Below are 15701 nucleotides of genomic sequence, written 5' to 3' on the forward strand. Positions count from 1 at the left end.
GTGTGAAGCCCATTTCTGGTGTCCTCCGCCGTGATGTTGCTGGAATATTGCTAAAAGCGGCGTAAAACCATACTCACTCACTCATTCACAATTTACCGATATGAGAAGTAATGTGCGCACCAACCAATGTTGCGGTCGCTGTCATCAGACAACTTCTTGGTTGGGAATTCGGTATCGTTGGTTGGTTTCAATTCCACACATGGATTTAATATATCAATGCAATGCTCGGGTCATAGACGATTCATTCACAAGGGACTGGCAACCTTCCATTCCTCGTAGACCTGCAGAACAAACAGGAGCCACAGAGTAGCACGATGTGACCGACTGTCGACCATGTTTATACATATTCTAGTTGTTTTCGGATTAAATTAGTAATAAAGTTGTTACTGTGAGGTTTAGTCAGAAATGTACAATTTAGTTTGACCGACGCATCTGTGATAACGGTGTTGACGTCATACCAATCAACGTGACGCTCCCGGCCTTGATGTACGGCACCCAGCTGGCGGAGGAAGGAGTGATCACGTGCTGTATACGGGGCTTTGATTACCAAAAGTTCTTCGAAATTTGGCAGTGGCCAAAGATAAAAATGGAAGTGGCGGTGAGGATATCAGAAAGTAGATTTGTACATTTCATGTCACCAGTACATCGTCCACGTGGCTCACTTTGAGTGGCTACTTTTATATGGCTAATGACCGGTGCTTGCCCCGAGAGGCGAATTACATGTGGATTGGGTGGCAACATTGTGTAACCTGCTTGATTGTCATGACACGTTACTCTGAAGCTACCATATTTCCAAATTAGATATTTTATTTATTGTTGTTCATCGCTGCACTCAGCAAAATTCCAGCTGTATGACGGCGGTCTCTGAGTAATGGAATCTGGACCCCACAATCCTGTGATTGATATCATGAGCATCGATCCAATGTATCAACCAAGTCAGCTCGAAGTTAAAGGTATATTATTGTAGATTTAAACATATCAGTTTATACACAACAAGGTATATCAAAAGAGGTACCTGTCTTTAGCCGATCACAAAATTCTCTGAAGTAATGGTTGACAGCAAATACCTTTTTTACCAGGATTTTGGACACGGTGACATCCTAGACCCAGTTCCATGGGAAGGTGGTTCAAAAAATGTATTGCATTTAAATATTCTTTCGATGTCTTTAACAACTTTAATTATTTATCAAGGAGAGGACGTTATCTTTGAGATAATTGTGAATTTCTCTATGAGTGATTTCCGCCGCTTTTAGCAATATTCAAAGGATATAACGGCGCTTCACACATTGTACCTATGTGGGGAATAGAATTGCCATGCCATCTACTCCCGCAAGAGTGTGTGAGTATGGTTTTACGCGGCTTTTAGCAATATTCCAGCAATATCACGGCGGGGGACACCAGAAATGGGCATCAGACATTGTACCCATGTCCGGAATCGAAACCGGGTCTTCGGCGTGACGAGCGAGGTAGGCATTTGTTTTTGTCTTATTTGGTTTTTTTTTTAATAAATTTTCTTTCCTTACCTTTTGTATGTTTTATGGTTTCTCAAAATCTTAGATATTTTTCCTGGAACGATAGTGAATCGGGTTTTAGTTTCGGATTGATCAGGAGCAGTCGCTTTGATCTGTGTCAGCGGCCACATCTGAGCAGGGTGCGACATTGTTTTCAATGGTGCTAGATTCCTGTCATTTCCGAAAACAAGGCATCAAAGTCAATATCGCTCAATAAATCAATTTCGTTCACCTCAGTAATTTTACAGAATTCATTTTCTTCACTTCCGTTATTAGTATTGATAGATCAAGCCATTCCATATTCAAATCACCGTAGGGACAGTCCATTTTGTTTCATCTAGAAGCTAGACGACATTAAACACCAGAACCAAAGCATTTATTTAATTTTAAGTCAGATGAAATGTTACAAGACCAGGAAAAATACTAAATTATTTATATTCCTGATAAATTCAGGGATTAAAAAGAAAACAGAAAAACGAGTTTATTGTGAACACCGATCGAGAATTCGGGGAAAGTAGTTCCGGCAAAAGTTCACACAATCAATTTCACAAAAAAACTGTTCACATCGTGTGAACTTTTCAGTCCGTTCACAGGGGTGCGAACTCCAAATATCAGATCACGTGTCTACCCATTCAGCCAATCAGCATGAAAGAAACAGTGTAAACTTTAAAGTATGAAATTATTAAACCATGAACAAATATACAAATTGATTAGCTGAGCAACTGTATAACAGTTATCACAAAAGATAGCTAAGACAACATTTTGACAAGACAATCAGCAAGACCATAGACAGCTAGTTAAGCTGGATGTGACCAGTTAACACCTGGGAGTTAATTAGCTCAACGCTCGACTGCATGAGTGAGTGAGTGAGTATGGTTTTACGCCGCTTTTAGCAATATTCCAGCAACATCACGGCGGGGGACACCAGAAATGGGCTTCACACATTGTACCCATGTCGGGAATAGAACCCGAATGTTCAGCGTGACGATCGAACGCTTTAACCACTAGGCTATCCGACCGCCCCTCGACTGCATGAATAACCTCGGCCTGGTTAGACAGGGAGAAATGGGCACTGCGGACCTATCTCTGAACTATATCTCTTATGTCACGCGTAAATACATGCAAGTTTAGCCTTACAGGCTATAGCCGCTTGGACTAAAAAAAGGAAACACTTGACTTCCAGAAGATACATGAACTTAACCAACAGAGGATCTAGACTCACAACAATAAAAAGATACTTGACCTGAAGAGTAACTTGACTTACAACCATAAACAGATACTTGACCTAAACTAGGCAATCCCGTGAAAATTAGTTATCAATTATAAGATATAATACCCTATCCAATATATCTAGCTCAGTAACACCAAGAGTAAGTCAGTACAAGGTCAAAACTGACCCATAATTACCAAATGGCGAAACTTAGTTCGAAGGATCACTCAGTAACAGAGCGACCGTGAAAGGTCTAGCGACCCCTTGCAATGGTTACGCTCGAAAGCATTGAGGTTCTGAAAACAGGACGCGCGGACCTCGGAGACGACAAATGGCTATAAATACAAGTGAACTGTCTACATAGTACGAGTTTATCTCGCTTCTGCGTGAAAATCAAAAATTACTGAAACACTTTCGATACATGAATATGCATGCATACATACATGAAATAACATATAATAACTCAATACATGATAAAAGTATGAGATTAAACTTCTAGGGAAGAACATTTACAGACAAAAAAATCTCTAACAATATCTCGTAAGAGGCGACTAACGGATCGGGTGGTCAGCCTCGCTGACATGGTTGATGCATGTCATCGTATTCCAATTGATGCTCATGATGTCAATTACTAGATCGTCTGGTCCAGATTGGATTATTTACAGACCTACGTCATATAGCTGCAATATTGCAGAATGCGGCGTTAAACAATATACAAATAAACACACAAACAAACAATCAAACAATACCCAAATGAGCATAAAGACACCGAGCTATGGTGAGCGACGCAACAGTTACGAGTCGGTTGGCTCTTTGATCACAGGACCGTGACGAGCTTGGTTTTACGATCTGGTGACACAGACAGACAGACAGACAGACAGACAGACAGACAGATTGTTTATTTGAGTCAGAGACACAGAGATATGGCTATCTGAATTAATGGGCACATGATGTCAGTGTTTGTACTAATATCTATACGAAAACATGCAAATTACTTTCTCAACTTCCCCTTTAATGGCCTCTGATAAGAACTAATAAATCTGAGAGAACTTGTAGTTCAGATAATCCAGGCATGAGATGGGTTCATATTTGTCTGAACCATCCAGACATTTAATGATGGTGGCATCATCTGGGTTGATAAAAAACGCAAGAGACTGTCGTGTCTGATGTTTCTTTAGTTCCGATTCAGGAATCAGGACCCGGTGTTTCTGAAAATCACAAACATTCATGACATACACAGAAAAAACGATCGTTTAGCGATTAAACGGTAAACTAAACGGCAAAATGTCTCCACTTTTAAAACGCGTTTAGCGTTTTGTTTCTGAACACTACTTGTTAGTTTCTAAACACCAACGTTTAGGTTTCTAAATATGCATGTTTAGTTACTAAACACCTTGTATTAAACACTATGCGTTTAGAAAACTAAACGCTGAAATGTCTCCACTTTTAAAACGCGTTTAGCGTTTAGGCCCGTTTAATGCCTAAACGGTCGCCTGTTTAACTGAATTAATATACTTGACACACTTGTGAACACTTAGCCTTCCGGATGGCTCCACTCTGAAGAGCAAGCGCATTGGTCAAGTCCATTCAAATACTGTTGATACTGTCAACAGTATTCAACCAGCATTGTCATGCAATATAAGGTATATGATGTACGCCCGGTCCTCCAGCGCCTACCAGGGGCACGGGTGGCCCAGTCGTCTAAGGCGCCGTGATTCGCTGTGCAGAGTTGCGTCCCTTGGGCACGCAAGCAACCTATGATTGTTGGTTCGAATCCCGGTTCCCGATTATGTTTCCAGGTTTGTCCGCACCATACCCGTGCTCGTGGGTATCACCGAAGTGGTAAACGTCTGAGACCTGCATCACATCAGGCTTTCCTCCCACATTAAGCCGACACGCCGCGATATGACTGGAATACTGTTAAAAGCGGCGTTAAACACAACTTACTCATTTACTCTACTGCCTGCCTGTTTGTGTTGGTATGCTGGTGCTAACCTATACTTGGAAGTACTTCATTCAAAGCGGAGGTCACTTCTTAAAATAATTTATGATGTCAGTTGTCCAAGGTTTTACATGGACTCAAACAAAAAGTGGTCTCGACAGATCCGATACCTAATACAATATACCTTAAAACAGATGATATGCCTCAAAGGATTTTTTGTTGTTGTTGTTGTTGTTGTTGTTGTTCAGATATTGATGCATAAAAGTGGTTTCAAATACCCACTTCACCCGCTACATAGCACGAAATACCCACTTCACCCGCTATATATACTGAACCGCAAAAGAAACGCCACCCCAAATAACACTGCATGATGATATGTGATTTAAACATCTAGGTCATTTTTGTCAAAGTTTCTAATATGTAACATTACCTTGTCCGGAAAAATGAAATTTGATGATAAAAAAAACAAACGCATCACGACAACGGCCATGGTAACCCGATGCACGTGAGTTCCGTGCAAATTGAAATGCACATGCGTTCCCCCATTTCTTGCCCCATAAAAATCCACCCAGATCGGATAACATTCATTGCTACCACATACCAAGATTGACAAGAAATCAAGGACACCAAGCCCTGAACGATTGCAAGCTGGACAAACCGCCCGGCAAGTAGCCAATGCATTTCCCCGTAAGGACCTTATACAGGCTCCAGCAACGGTACCAGACCACCAACACTACTGATGACCAACCACATGGTGGAAGACCAAGGGTCACCACCCGACGTCAGGATCGTCAGATTTTGCGACAGCATCTTCAAAATCGCCTTGTTACTGCTGCGGAAACTGCTCGACAGACCATGGGGACACACCAGCGACACATTAGTGCGGACACCGTGCGTCGACGATTGACCAGCAGACACAACAAGTGTTGTGGCATTGTGGCACGGCGTCATCGCCGGGACCGTCTTCAGCGGGCAACACAACACCAGCATTGGCGCCACCAGCTGTGGAAAAGAGTCCTCTTATCAGACGAGAGCCCTTATTTTTATCTCAACAGCAGATGGCAGAGAGAGAGTCTGACGCCGCCGTGGGGAACGTTATTCGGATGCTTGTGTTGTCGAGAGAGACTCGTGGGGTGGTCCGAGCATCAGGGTGTGGGGTGGAATTGGTCTTGCACAGAGGGTCGGCCCTATGGTCTTCCAGAACGTTGGTCCGGTGAGAAGCAATGGTGTCACAGCAGCTGGGTACATTGATCAAGTCTTGAGACCACACGCAATACCTCATTTGGCACGTGGGACGAGATTCAAAGAAGGCTGAATGACGTCCGACCAAGGCCGACAACTGCAGCTGAACTGCGACAGGCGTTCCTCAGAGTGTGCCTATGGCTTTCAAGTGCCTATGGCTTTAATCAACCGCCTCATCCATTCCATGTATCGACGTTGCACGGCAGTCATCAATGCACATGACGGACACACGAGTTACTGACTTGTGATGCCATTTTCTCAGAGACGAGTGTTGTGTAACAGTAAAAGTTTCACTTTAAGAACATTTGACACTTTAACTTCAACCTTGATGATCAGTTTTGCCAAATTTCATCTTTTTAATATCCCTCAAAGTATGTTTACAGTGTTGCGACAAATAAGGTTTCTCATATATCCATCCATGGTGACGTTTCTTTTGCGGTTCAGCATATTTTAAACACGAAATACCCACTTCACCCGCTATATATTTTAAACACGAAATACGCATTTCAACCGCTATATATTTTAAACACGAAATACGCATTTCACCCGCTATATATTTTAAACAAGAAATACCCCCTTCACACCTATATATTTTAAACACGAAATACCCACTTCAACCCTATATATTTTAAACACGAAATACCCACTTCGAGCCTATAGATTTTAAACACGAAATACCAAATTCACCCCTATACATTTTAAACACGAAATACCCACTTCACCCCTATATATTTTAAACACGAAATACCCACATCACCCCTATATATTTTAAAAACGAAATACCCACTTCACCCCTATATATTTTAAACACGGAATACCAAATTCACCCCTATATATTTTAAAAACGAAATACCAAATTCACCCGCTAAAACAACTTGATGTATGACGACATTGAATAGCATCTTCATTTTGAATAAATATTCTCAACAAAATTTACAACAGAGAATTTTCTAATGGTATCTGGAAACCTTTTCAATAACATTTCATATCATTGTAAATTATCAAAAGCGTATTTCGAGAAGAAACTATTGTTACTCGCTCCTGACTTTGTACATGTTTTCCAACTTAAATTACTTGTCGAATCACCAATGAGAACGGGAACTGTATCGTTGGCTTACTGCTGCTCTGAGTTTATCTCCAGTCCATCGCTGCATGAGGTCACCAATGTTAACCACGATGGCGCCGGGCACAGGCTGGGCCGGAACATACACGTCGTCAGTATTCATCACCTGAAACATGTCATACCACATACATGTCATCCGTATTCATCACCTGAAACATGTCATACCACATTCACGTCGTCAGTATTCATCACCTGAAACATGTCATACCACATACATGTCATCCGTATTCATCACCTGAAACATGTCATACCACATTCACGTCGTCAGTATTCATCACCTGAAACATGTCATGCCACATACATGTCGTCAGTATTCATCACCTTAAACATGTCATACCACATTCATGCTGTCAGTGTTCATGACCTGAAACATGTCATACCACATACATATCATCAGTATTCACCACCTGAAACATGTCATCAGTATTCATCACCTGAAACATGTCATCAGTATTCATCACCTGAAATATGTCATACCACATTCACGTCGTCAGTATTCATTTCCTGAAACATGTCATACCACATTCACGTCGTCAGTATCAACATAGTGAGACAACTTCAGCTTTTAAGTCATATATCAATGACATTTTGGATGGTGACAAGGGCATTTGAACTTCATTATGACTAAAACACATTTCGAAAGTATAGACATGTGAACACATATTTTCAAAATGGTGAAAAATAAACATAACAAGATCCTTCATTTAATTCTGTCATGTCATTTTTTCGTTTCCGTCTAGTCCTGAAACTCAATGAAACTGAAACTAACCTCTAAGCCCCCAACGTCATCTTGGAATAGCAGTGTCAGTGTGCCATAGTCCGAGTGTTCTCCACAGCGAACTTGACCTGGCTTCACGGCTGTAACAGCAGATAAATTCATTCATTTGTTCTTATTTCATTCATTCGTTCATTTATCATAAGGAAAACCCCACGCCCATCCCCCCCCCCCCCCCCCCCCCCCCCCCCACACACACACCCCAACACCCCACCCCGTGTGTGCTCTGGTCTCAATATTCGAACAGGAATATAAAATGGCCAACATAGCTCACTTCCGGCCAGAGGGGGGTAGTAGAGGCTTCTGAGCGTGGTGATGTTCCCCTTGTTTCCTATCAGACTGTGACACTCTCGAAGGAAGTTGCGATCCTGAAACACAGGACACTGGCAGCCTCAAACACAGAAACAACCTCTTGTGTGAGTGAGTTACAAACACAGCACATTATTGTCACGAAGCATGGAAATATATACATGTGCATCGTGTGTCTTTCAAAAAGCAGCAACATCCGAATTGCTTCCTCTTTTGAGGTTTCCTAAGTACAAGCCAGCGTTTACAGTTTAGCCATCAGCCATCTTGACTGATCACCCTGTCTTCTTCTTCAGTCACTCCGTGATATAACTGGAATACTGTTAAAAGCGGCGTTAAACCCAACTCGCTCACATTCTTAATTGCGAGCGCCAGGCAGGGAAACAACAATTAACAAATACCACCTTGACACTAATGACAAGCATGGATACTTGCGTGTATAGGTAATTTGCCACGTGTGTGTGTGTGTGTGCGTGTGTGCGTGCGTGCGTGTGTGAGTGCGTGTGCGTCTGCATGTGTGTATGTGTTCAACAAATTTTATAATTTAACTTAACTTTAATCATTGCATGGTATATGTCTTAATTTATCTTGTCCGGAACATGACGTAATACATATGATTATATATCTAGTGTCTCGTAAGCCATACCTGGTCGGATGTTATATTTTATTGTTTGTGTACATGTATTGGTCTGAAGTGTATATAACATGTGAAACTATTATAAACATTATTCTGTCTCTCTAACGACCAATTTGCCCTATGAAGCTATCATTAAGGTCAGGCAAGAAGATTGAGGCCAATCGACAGAATACCATAACTACAGCTTCTGCCCCTTTTCACTACGACCACGAATATCCCGAATCGGAAACTTTCGAAATTCGTGATGATTCGGCCAATAATGCAAACTTTCCTGGCTAATCGGGTTGAAAAATATGAATAATGCCAGGAATTGGTTAAGAAACATGTACGAATTACAAGATTCATGTACGGATCATGCACGAATTGTAAGAATCACCTACGACTAAGTTATGAATATGCATATGCCGAATGTTGTTCTTACTTAATTCTTACATGATTCGTAGTTGACTCGGGACATTTGTGGCTGTTTCGGGATGTTTTCGGGTTGAAGACAAGAAATTTTGGGAGCCACGAATCGATAAGAATAGCCATGAATGCAAAAGAATCGATTACGAAGCTGTTACGGAACATAAGAATTAATTACGAATGGATTACGATACAGCCACGGAATTGCAATTCGGGGACCCTTCCACGAAAGTCTTTGACAAACAAAAACGTTCTTGCCGATTCGACTAACTCCGGCGAACTGTACGAATGTTTGGGAATTTCCTATTCGGGGTGATTCGGGATATTCGTGGTCGTAATGAAATGGGGGAACAAAACAGCACGTCACCACAAGAATCAACATCCAAGGTCCTGTCTGAAGTTTGAGGTCGATAGACAGGACATCATGGACCCGCTCTGTCAGCGGTTTATACCTGCAGTTTCCAACAACACACCAACATTCACCCCATGAAGCTACTAACAAGGTCCTACCTGAAGTTTGAGGCCGATAGACAGGACATCAAGGAATCGCTCTGTCAGCCTTTTGCATTCGTCAAAGAAAGAGAAGAAAGTTGACTTAAATTGGGGAACATCCGCCGGCCACGCCTGTAATAGACCAACATTATATTGTTGTCACCTGGCAACTGGACAAGACTTAATTACTTGCTTTCTTGTATTTGACTTGGTATGATTTGTACGTAAAGACTGCGCCAACACGCTGACATTTACCAAAAGATTCAACTCTAAAGCTTGATGAAAGGATGCATATTTGCCATTCATGTTCGTCCCACCCGACTGCTAGTGGTTCCTTGGGCTGAACACACTGAAACATGGCAGGTTTTGTTTGTTTGTTTGTTGTTAAACGCCGCAATCAGCAATATTCCAGCTATATGACGGCGGTCTGTAAATAATCGAGTCTGGACCAGACAATCCAGTGATTGACATCATGAGCATCGATCCACGCAATTGGGATCGATGACATGTATCAACCAAGTCAGCGAGCCTGACCACCCGATCCCGTTAGTCGCCTTTTACGACAAGCATAGTCGCCTTTTACGGCAAGCATGCATACGACCTATTCTACCCCGGAATCGTCACGGGTCGAAATATGGCAGGTAGTGCCGAGCATTAACATAAAAATATTCCCGCTGATAAATTAGTGAGTGGTTTGGTTCACGAAGCAGGAAGCGATGTGGCAGCTATATCACAGCAGCCTGTAAATAACTGATGGAAACAAGTGACCGAAAGCATGAGCACACACGCACTACATCGGTGTACGATAACATGCAATCAGCCGAGTCTCCGAACCTGACCATCCGATCTTTTATAGGCACCTGCACCTCTTCGACAAGCATATTGGGATTCAGGTTTATCCTGAAGGTAAACAATTACAATACCCCATCATCTTTTGGTGTAAAGTTGAACGCTTCCTTGAGGTCTGCAGACTGTCGCTCGGGATTCAACCTTTGGGGAAATACAAAAGAAGATTGAAACAAACGTTTAGAGACAGTGAGGATTTCAGGATGCAGGAAGAAAGCCTGAAGTGACGAAGTTTACCACCAAGGTGAGTGAGTGAGTGAGTGAGTTTGGTTTAACGCCGCTTTTAACAGTATTCCAGTTATATCACGGCGTGTCAGCTTAATGTGGGAGGAAAGCCCGAAGTGATGCAGGTCTCAGACGTTTACCACTTCGGTGAAACCCACGAGCACGGGTATGGTGCTGACAAACCTAGAAACATAATCGGGGCGAACCGGGATTCGAACCCACAATCATAGGTTTCTGGCGTGCCTAAGGGACGCAACTCTGCACAGCGAATCGCGGCGCCTTAGATGACTGGGCCACCCGTGCCCCCACCACCAAGGTGAAACCCATGAGCACGAGAATTGTTGTGACATTAGGATCAGACCCTCAACCAGCGGATCCTGACACGACCAAGGGATGCAACTCGGACAACACTTAAGTTCACTGGGCCACACGTGAGTAGCATAAATATTAAATGTTTGAGTGAGTGCATGTTGGTTTACATATAAGTATCAATATTCATCTACGCCATGGTTGCCTGTAACTAATCCAGTCCAGATCAGACAGACCCAGAGCAATAGAACTATTCATTCAACTACTGACAACCCACTCTCGTATATTCTCGTAGAACAGGGAATAATGTACAGCGAGAGCATAAATTCATATCGAGCAAAACAAGGCCCAAGTACTTGCACGCCCGTACGTGTGCAAAAATACAAAATTATCATAACACTCAAAACAAATTCAAAACACTGGATATATATATATATATACATATATCGGTGTTTACCTTGACATCAAAACGTCACACCTAACTGGAGTGTTAGTAGCAAATTAGATCCACTCCACGTGCTTAAGTTGCCTCAGAGACGTTTCACTGGTGTTCCAGTCACGGGCGTGATTTCTTTTCCAACAGGGGTGCAGAAATCGGACAAATATTGTCATGTACTTGTTAGGAACAGAGACAGTTATATTCTGTCTGCGTTTGTACGAAAGTGTTATGAGAGGCATTTAGAAGTTGGGAGTACTAAGAAAGGATAAGATATATGGAGGAACAATTTCATGATTACAATTAGGAGCTTCACCGGTCAATATGTTTTACCCTTCTGTGCTTCTCCACTCCAGAGTAACTGCATCTTAAACTACTCAACTGTATAAACACAGCCTCCTATCCCATAAATACTTGTCAACCATACTCTGTACATCACTTGCTTGATAACGGTGTTAGAACCTACACATAAAGGTCGCTCCCAACTGTAATATAAAAGTTGTTCATCGATATATCTTATCCTTACTTACGTTTCAGTGACTTTATCCGAAGGCAGAGAAGAAGAGAGCCCCCCATCTTCCCGAGGCAAGTGAGTTAACTGACTATAAAAGTCCAGTTTCCACCCTTGCCGAACTAGGCTGGTATTATGGAGTTACATTTTGGCTGGACTAACGAGTCTATGCATAGTCCAATCAAAATCGCGCACCGAAATCGAATTTCCGTTCGAAAATTGTCATGCAGATTTCGGCCAACTGCAGGATTTGCAAAGCATGTGCACCGCTAACTCGTTGTCAACATATATTTTCCAAATCATTTCATGTTTTTAATCAAGGTGCTCACGTGATTTGATGCGATGTAAGATTCGCGATTGTGTGTTTTATCACAATATAGATCTTGATTATAGTTCAGATCGTCATGACTGGGCGCCACCGTTTTGTTTGAAGCAAATGCAAGTGATACGAGAGGTTGAATCTGATTGGTCAATAGGAGAGGCATAGAAAGGACATAACTCGTAAAAGCCACCAGTGGCGCTACGATCGAACCCAGGAATTCCAACCTAGATCGGCAAGGGTGGAAACTGGACTTTCAAGTCAGTTAACTCTCTTGCCTCGGGAGGATGAGAGGCCCCGAGGCCTTGGGAGATCTAGTGGCTTTCCCGAAACAGGGAATTGTTAGCAGCTATATAATCCTTTTAATTATCATTGTTGAATTTTGAAACTATCATCTACTTACATACTTGAATGTATGAAATATGCCGTAGTGGCATAGTAACCACTAAACACAGATATTACCTTGGCAACTCACGTTTCGCTCTCTAAGGCAACATAGCCATGATAATGTTTACCCTGGACTCGAGCACACTTCCTCTTCTCCTCCACAGGTTGATCAAAGAAGGACTTGGACGCCGTGAACATGTCATCCACCTGGAATAACAACAGTACAATAACCCTCCATGGCTCACCAAGTGACACTGTGAACATGTCATCCACCTGGAATAACAACAGTACAATAACCCTCCATGGCTCACCGAGTGACACTGTGAACATGCCATCCACCTGGAATGACAATAGTACAATAACCCTCCATGGCTCACCGAGTGACACTGTGAACATGTCATCCACCTGGAATAACAATAATATATTGTGAATTAAAATGACATTGCTACGATACAAACTCTAAAAAATATGTTTGTTAATGTTTTTATCCGGTATAGTAAAAACGGAAAGGAATTTAAGGGTATTTGAGATGACAAACACGAACCAAGATCAGCGCGAGCCCACTCATCACGATTAAGGGACATAACACTGCAGAGAAAAGAGCGATACCTCAGACAAGTGGCCAATCTCATTAAACTCAGATATTTTACTCCCATAGGATTCTCTCTGGGTGAAGATTGGCAACACCGCCAGAGAAGGTAGGGGTATCGCGTCAGTTTTGAGTGACCAACAATGAACGATTCACATTTCAACCTAATATGGCAATAATATTTTGATATTGTCCCTGACCCATATACAAACATGATATGTCGTTACCTTCCTTTGCTCAACGCCATGATTGATCAGGTACACAAAGCCAATTGTACTGAAGGCATCATATATCTCCCTGGCCGTTGTCTCCAAAACTTCACTCGCCACGGATGTAGGGTCCGCTACATTCAGTCCGTACTTCTGGAAATCAACAACTGGAATAGCAGACGCCGCCATTGTTACATATTATAGGTCACGAATCGATGATGTCACATGGTTATATGTGTGTGGTGTGACAAAAGAGGTTGAGCATGTAACTTGAGTATAGAGCGACTGGATGAGAACGGCGGCTCTGTCGTCAACCTATACTTGTTAGTGTGCCATATATGAAATAGGTGAGGTGAAATGGGGTTTAACGTCGCGTCCAAGATTATTGCACTTATATAGCGACGTGCATGTACGTGTGTGTTTGTGTGGCTGCTTGTACTAGTCCGGACTGATGCCGATTTATAGTGCTAGCTCACTGAGATACCATGCCGCAGTTTAACATGAATACCCCACTCAGATACAGTATACTGACTCCGAGCCGACCAATCCTTGTTTTAGCCCCTTAATGCCGAGCGCCAGACAGGGTAACCACAAATACCATCTTTTAACGTCTTATGGTATGGGGCGGTCGGGGATAGAACTCAGGACCAGACGATCTACCACTAGACCACTGAGGCTGTCGATATTATATAGGAGAATATATGAAATAACCGACAGCTGAGCTTACTACGCTTTATAATCAGCATGCTTGATGAGTATTTGGATTATAATAAAAGTAACGGAGCCTTTTCCAGAATTATAAGAACCATCTACAAAAACAGAGTGCATTGTACGATTCCGACTCTTTCATAAGCATGTATTAATGAACCAATATCACATTATAATGGTACCAGGTGTTCGCGACGTTATGATCTATATTCCCGGTATGTTGGTACAAAGAAATATTGTCTAAGTTTAGAATATTTGAGGTCTACACGATTCCTCAGTTGTATCATGATCAATGAAAGTTTTCACTTTCAGCCAACAATTCTTTCGAGTAAACGTTTACCTCAAAATAAAATAAATGTTCGCTTACTCATGAATGTACAGTAGCATCAAGTATTATAGAAGCAATATCCGCTTCTCGGAAATGAATACTATTGAAGATATCACACCTTCATGATATTATACACCGATGGCTGTGTCAACAAAGGCAACTTGTGGTACTATTCTGCGTCCATCTATTAAATTTTCTTTAGCTAAAACTGGTGATAAATTAAAAGCTACTAGTCCTGACTATTCTGCAAAATTCTAAAAGATTACTACTCATTTTTAGTTCGAATAAATGAAATTTGGATTTGTATACAGGCATGATTGTTTATGCGAAATATCGCTCCAGGAAAACAATAGCTGGAAAATAAATATGTTATTGGTAAACATGATTACATTACCATTCATACAATCCAATCCGCAGATGTGGTTTGTGGTGGCTGGAAAAGAACTATTGATATTTCAAATTCGAATTAAAGGTCACGTAACTAACTAAAGGCCTCCGATTGAGAGTGAAGGTGTGTTGATCTTTGAAATTTGGACCCTTAAACACAAAGACCAAGGTTTATTTATGCCATCCGTTCGCTTCGTCAACGCCAGACAATAACCAGTCTCGATTAAATGCAGAAGCTGATTCCATGGGGTGTGATTGTTGATTCCATGGGGTGTGATTGTTGATTCCATGGGGTGTGATTGTTGATTCCATGGGGTGTGATTGTTGATTCCATGGGGTGTGATTGTTGATTCAATGGGGTGTGATTGTTGATTCCATGGGGTGTGATTGTTGATTCAATGGGGTGTGATTGTTGATTCCATGGGGCGTGAGGGACCGCCCCTATGATATTCAGGGGTTATTAAAAAAAACGAAAAAAATAAATTAGGCTTCCGACCTTTAAACAAGACATTGCCTGCCACATAAATTACATTGTTGCAAGGTGTTATCCTTTTAAAAGTATCAGGCTCATAATTGTTTAAACAAATATCTTGTTTCGCAGCTGTAGCTGATATCTAATATCTAATGGCCATACAAATCGAAAACTGTGCTTTTATATAATAGAGGGATGTCTCACATACCAAGAAGCAGTGGATGTACTGAGAGAAGGTGTGAAGCACATCCACTGCTTCTTGGTGTGTCAGACATCCCTTATATGCAGCACAGTTTTCACAACACCTTCTCTCAGTACATCCACTGCTTCTT

General features: G+C 41.9%; 1 protein-coding gene across 1 annotated transcript; it reads right to left on the reverse strand.

The window, feature by feature from the left end:
• Nucleotides 1-1879: 1879 nt before the first annotated feature.
• LOC139474384 (uncharacterized) lies at nt 1880-13663 on the reverse strand. Its single transcript, XM_071257371.1, has 8 exons — nt 13493-13663; nt 12765-12883; nt 10567-10633; nt 9662-9775; nt 8078-8171; nt 7798-7886; nt 7024-7134; nt 1880-3929 (listed from the first exon to the last, which is right to left on the reverse strand). The coding sequence occupies exons 1-8, from the start codon at nt 13661-13663 to the stop codon at nt 3753-3755; spliced, it is 942 nt and encodes a 313-aa protein (XP_071113472.1). The 3' UTR covers nt 1880-3752.
• Nucleotides 13664-15701: the final 2038 nt, after the last annotated feature.

The sequence above is a fragment of the Haliotis cracherodii genome, unplaced genomic scaffold (assembly GCF_022045235.1).
Source record: "Haliotis cracherodii isolate W230 unplaced genomic scaffold, xgHalCrac1.p SCAF_3, whole genome shotgun sequence".
Lineage (NCBI taxonomy): Eukaryota > Metazoa > Mollusca > Gastropoda > Lepetellida > Haliotidae > Haliotis > Haliotis cracherodii.

Bases quoted from the DNA above. Each gene is read 5' to 3' on its own strand.
- LOC139474384 (XM_071257371.1), bottom strand. From the start codon at position 13,663: ATGGCGGCGTCTGCTATTCCAGTTGTTGATTTCCAGAAGTACGGACTG. The intron at 12,884-13,492 runs GTAACGACATAT...TTGTTATTCCAG, and splicing joins ATGGCGTTGAGCAAAGGAAG to GTGGATGACATGTTCACGGC. The intron at 10,634-12,764 runs GTGAGTTGCCAA...ATTTCCCCAAAG, and splicing joins GTTGCCTTAGAGAGCGAAAC to GTTGAATCCCGAGCGACAGT.